At 41.6% G+C, this 4,608-nt stretch overlaps 1 protein-coding gene across 1 annotated transcript; it reads left to right on the forward strand.

Moving 5' to 3' along the window:
* Nucleotides 1–852: 852 nt before the first annotated feature.
* On the forward strand, nt 853–3,580 carry LOC139422640 (uncharacterized). The gene is made up of 4 exons (XM_071173791.1): nt 853–1,300; nt 1,500–1,766; nt 1,980–2,086; nt 2,563–3,580. The coding sequence occupies exons 1-4, from the start codon at nt 1,008–1,010 to the stop codon at nt 2,802–2,804; spliced, it is 909 nt and encodes a 302-aa protein (XP_071029892.1). The 5' UTR covers nt 853–1,007; the 3' UTR covers nt 2,805–3,580.
* The last annotated feature ends 1,028 nt before the right edge of the window (nt 3,581–4,608 follow it).

Raw genomic sequence — 4,608 nt, forward strand, 5'->3', positions numbered from 1 at the left:
CCAATTTAAATAAATACATTAGGCCCTAATCTATACCTTTAAAAAAGGTAGGAATTTGTATTTTATGAACGTGTTTTTAAAAGGTTGGAATAAACCTTTACATTTCAAACCTTACAAACCTTTACCATGCTGACTACAAGTTTAGACAGCTGGCCCTAGACTCATGTAGCTGACATTGGCTAATTGTAGGTGACTGCTGATGCACAACCAAATTTCAAAATTGCACCTTCTGTACCACAGATGATGTTTTAGGTGTTTGGTTGATAATGCACAGCAGTGTACCAGTAGTGGATCCAGAGACCCCCCCCCCCCCCCCTCCTTCCAAGGGCTTTAAAACTTTAAGAGGTTATTAACCAAGGAAATGTAAAGGTTTGTACCAACCTTTTAAAAACACGTTCATAAAATATAAATACTGTATATAGACCTAGTAGATAGATATGTAGATCAGCTGCGTGTCTGACTTGTATGTAAATAACACAGGCCCAAACGTTTGGTCAAGGAAGGATGTTAGGGAAGGAAAACTATACACCTTTGGCTGTTTGGGAGGGTGCGCCATTCTAGAACATTTAGATAGAAAGTGTGGAACAGGCATGGTTCTCAGTCATAAACAGTAGGGCATCATGTGAGCTGCTCTATACATTGCATTTCTATATGGAACACTCAGAACATCGCCCCACCCACTTAATAAACCCCTGTTCAAACCCTTACTATCCTACAAGTTCTCCCTTAAAGTACATAAGTTCAGAATGTGGATATGAGCTCTTCTCCAGCAATTCCAAGTATGAGCATTCCTCCCCATGGCCTGCCTTTTCCAACACAAACAAACAGGCCTATTTATAAACTTCATGACTCATTGGTCATTTGCTGCTCTACAGCACCACCACTGTTCTGTGCAGTCTGGCAAACATTTCTAACTGCGTCAAGAGTATAAGAGCTCAGCTCAGAGAGGACATTTGCTGAGAAACCAGAGTTGGGCTACAAAACATTGTCGGCTACCAAGAGTTGAAATGGGTCTTCCAGCCTTGGGTCTGATACCGTTTTTGGGGCCCCTTGCGTTTCCAGTAGCATTGGGAACAGTCGCAATAGGGGGCTTTATATTGATTAAGGCGATTCATAAGAAACCTTTGTATCATCCAGGAAGTCCCATAATAACACGTTCCGTGAAGGTAAAGTCAAATAAAGCTTCTGGAAATGAACCCACTGGAAATGCTGCCAGCAAGAAGACAGAAGGACAGCAGAGCAGCAATGAAACTACCATCATAATTGCTTACGGCCTTGGAGTGGTTGATACTTATAAAAAGTAGGTCTATCATTTTTTACATATTTCTATCAAGTCTTCTTTACTGAGTACAATGTGCCTTTTTATTCATAAGAGCATGGATAGGCCTACCCTAGGCCATTATTTTCATGATATAATTCCTATTACATTGTATAATTCATTTTGAATTGACACAAGAATGATGTTAGCCCACTGATACTTCCTGTTCTATCCTCATAAGTGTTAAAAAAGGTAGACCATCTCAGTTTGGTCCGGGTAACTTTCGCATGGCAGAGGCAGACCATATTCCACCATTGGCTTCTCTGAGGATAGCCCGAAACCATGAACGACTGGATCGTCTCCTACAAGTGAATCCAAGGCTTCATGAGATGATCATGAGCCTTGATTATGACCCAACTGGACAGAACCTGTTAACCATGAGGGTTCTTTACCAGGATCACAGAGATGCTCTGACTACTGGAAACAGCAGGGAATCTCAAGTATCCAGGTGAATGCTTTAGAGTAGGCAACACCTTTTCTGTGTTATCGTGTATGGTTTAGCAGATGTGAAGGAAAATACATTGTCCAGTTAAGGCAGAATAGCAAAATGGCCACCATGAGGATGATGTGTGACGTCGTACATGGCACCGTTGTTATTCTCAGCCATCAAAACATAGGTGTGGTCATCACCTTTTCCGTTGTCATGTTTTCTGTGTTCTAGTCGTCTGCTGGCAGAGACAATCGTAGACGGAGATGCTGCACTTATGCTGAGGAAGGCTTTTATCATGGGTCATCCTATATCTTCCCGGCAGCTCAGAGAAGACGCAGGTAAAAACACTGATTATTTCCCTGTTCCCTCATCTTACAGTAGACACTGTAGATCTTTAGTGTCTCTTACAAAAGTAACATTTTCACTAAGTTTGTCTCAGTCGCTGAGTTTGCCTGTATGTTATATTAGGAGTATTTCACAAAAAAACGAAGATATGCATACAGTATATTTCTCACCAGTCCACCATTGATATGGTCTCAGAATATCATCATTTTGAATAATGGAGCATCAGAGCTAGACTAATAGAAAACTTGTTTAGTTCCTAGAATACTGTCATCAACACTTGCTCTTGCTTTCCTGGCGACTTGAAGCTAAATGCCTTGAATGTGTGGGACAATTTGAGAGTTCATAAAAAATGGACTAATGAAAAACATATTTTTTTAAACATAAAAATAAAAATGCATAATTGCTTTTTGAGTAAAATGCCACTTTAAAGTTCAAATTTTCCCTATTTGAAACTATGTACTTATTCTAGGATTGGCCGCACCATATACCGATGGTAACATTGACATGTCTGATGAAGGAACAAGGCAGTACTATAGATATGGCTACATTGAGCTGGTCGAAGCATACCACAAGAAGGGGATAATCAACAAGAATCAAGCAGAAAAGCTCATTTCATGGGTGAAAAGAGAGATGTACCTGGACCGGGATACCCAAGAGTATAAGGAGATCCTTGATGACATTAAACGTCATATTTGTGTTTTCCGGTGGTAGAAATAGCAAACAAACTCAGACAACACAGAGTAAATCCAGATTGTGTAATCTAACATGCTGACCAGACCGGACGCGTCACGTGCGCGAGCGTCGCAAAATACATTTTGAAATACATTTATGTACGATAGCGCACGTGCATAGATGTTTGGGTTCCGTGTAACGGGAGTTCCCAAGTTAAAAACGTTTCTATGATATGCAAATTATGGAATTCAGTATAGTTGGATTCTAGTTTGAAATATACTAATTCATGTTGCCATTCTAGAACTCATTGATTAATTTACATGTATACGGAATGCATATGCTGGGGTCAAGGAAGGGTAGATAGGGACTTGTGGAAAGTTACAGTGTAGAAAGTTCATATTCTGCTCCATGTTTCTAAGGAGGGAGTCGAAGGGCAATAGTTAGTCTGATAAGGCAGGCCAGCTGAGGAACTAGGGAGGGGCGAGGAATGCATCTCGAGGTCAAGTCAACAAATGAAGTGATAAGAAACCTCGGAGGCAGGCCAGAGAGACCCACCACAATGACTCTCCTACTGCAGTCCTATTTCACACATATACTTCCATGCATGAAGGTTTTAGTATCAGGCAGTGCTATAACTACACCAGTGAAAAGAACCAATTACGTTTCTGCCTAGCAACAGCGATGTATTGGCTGTCTAGATGTGTAAGGACATGATCCCACATATTAGAAGGTAATAAATATATCTGCTTGTGTAATCATGCCTTGTCTTTGCAGCTGTGTGACCCAGTGGGTGAATAAACTTGGTTTGAGCCTTGTGTAGTCGTCTGTTTGAGTTTTTGCTCCGTTTGTTCAGAATCTCACGGTATAAATATCATAATGAGGAGTATCATTTATTGTTGATAATTGTTGCCAAGTTTTGTTGGCCTACTGTATAGTCTGTGCCTGGTTGATTATGTTCAGCAGTGTACTAGTAGTAGATCCTGTCTGCCTGTTGCATTTGGTAAATGTACAGCCTATAGATTCTCTGCAAAATGTTTAGATTTCCTGATTCTCTGCAGTTATTGTAACATTATGCAGTGTGGACTAGCTCAATGTCTGGGAAAACCGTCATTAAAATATCATCTATTTTGGAAGCAGCAGACAGTGAGTGGACATTACTTTCTTATTTGTATTAAATCTTCTGTTTGTCGTGTGTAAAGTTTAGCTGTGTGTAAAACCCTCTACTTCCACAGATCCTTCATCTACCTGAAGAGTGCAGTAGCAGGTGTCCACCTGTTGATGGTGCCGTCCTCTTTCATAATACAACTCTGAGGTCCTGGTAAATAAATGTGATCAACGCTGCCGTGTGTTTTGTCCATAATTATGACACACCAATGGACAATTGTAACGATGTACGCTGAGAGTCGGGAAGCACTAAGACTTGCATGGCTTAATCTTTGGGACAAGAATATGGCAGGATCAACCAGGTAGAAAAGGGGGGAACAGTCTCCAAAAGAAGCACAGCTGATGGGGGGCCTCCCAGGGTGGATCACGTGGCTCATGGTCAAGAGGAGTGAAACTGGTAGGACAGACAGAGAAGGAGGAAGGGGATGGATGGTCTAATGCAGGGAGCGACAACCATGAATGCAGATAGTCCGGGTAGCCATTTGAATAGCTGTTCAGGAGTCTTATGGCTTGGGGGTAGAAGCTGTTAAGGAGCCTTTTGGACCTAGACTTGGCGCTCCGGTACCGCTTGCCGTGCGGTAGCAGAGAGAACAGTCTATGACTAGGTTGGCTGGAGTCTTTGACAATTTTTAGAGCGTTCCTCTGACACCACATGGTATAGAGTTCTTGTATGGCAGGA

This window comes from Oncorhynchus clarkii, chromosome 12 (assembly GCF_045791955.1).
Source record: "Oncorhynchus clarkii lewisi isolate Uvic-CL-2024 chromosome 12, UVic_Ocla_1.0, whole genome shotgun sequence".
NCBI lineage: Eukaryota > Metazoa > Chordata > Actinopteri > Salmoniformes > Salmonidae > Oncorhynchus > Oncorhynchus clarkii.

Excerpts from the sequence above, each read along its gene's own strand:
- LOC139422640 (XM_071173791.1), top strand. The coding sequence starts at position 1,008 with ATGGGTCTTCCAGCCTTGGGTCTGATACCGTTTTTGGGGCCCCTTGCG. Across the intron at positions 1,301-1,499 it reads GTGGTTGATACTTATAAAAA|TGTTAAAAAAGGTAGACCAT; the intron begins GTAGGTCTATCA and ends TATCCTCATAAG. Across the intron at positions 2,087-2,562 it reads GCAGCTCAGAGAAGACGCAG|GATTGGCCGCACCATATACC; the intron begins GTAAAAACACTG and ends TACTTATTCTAG.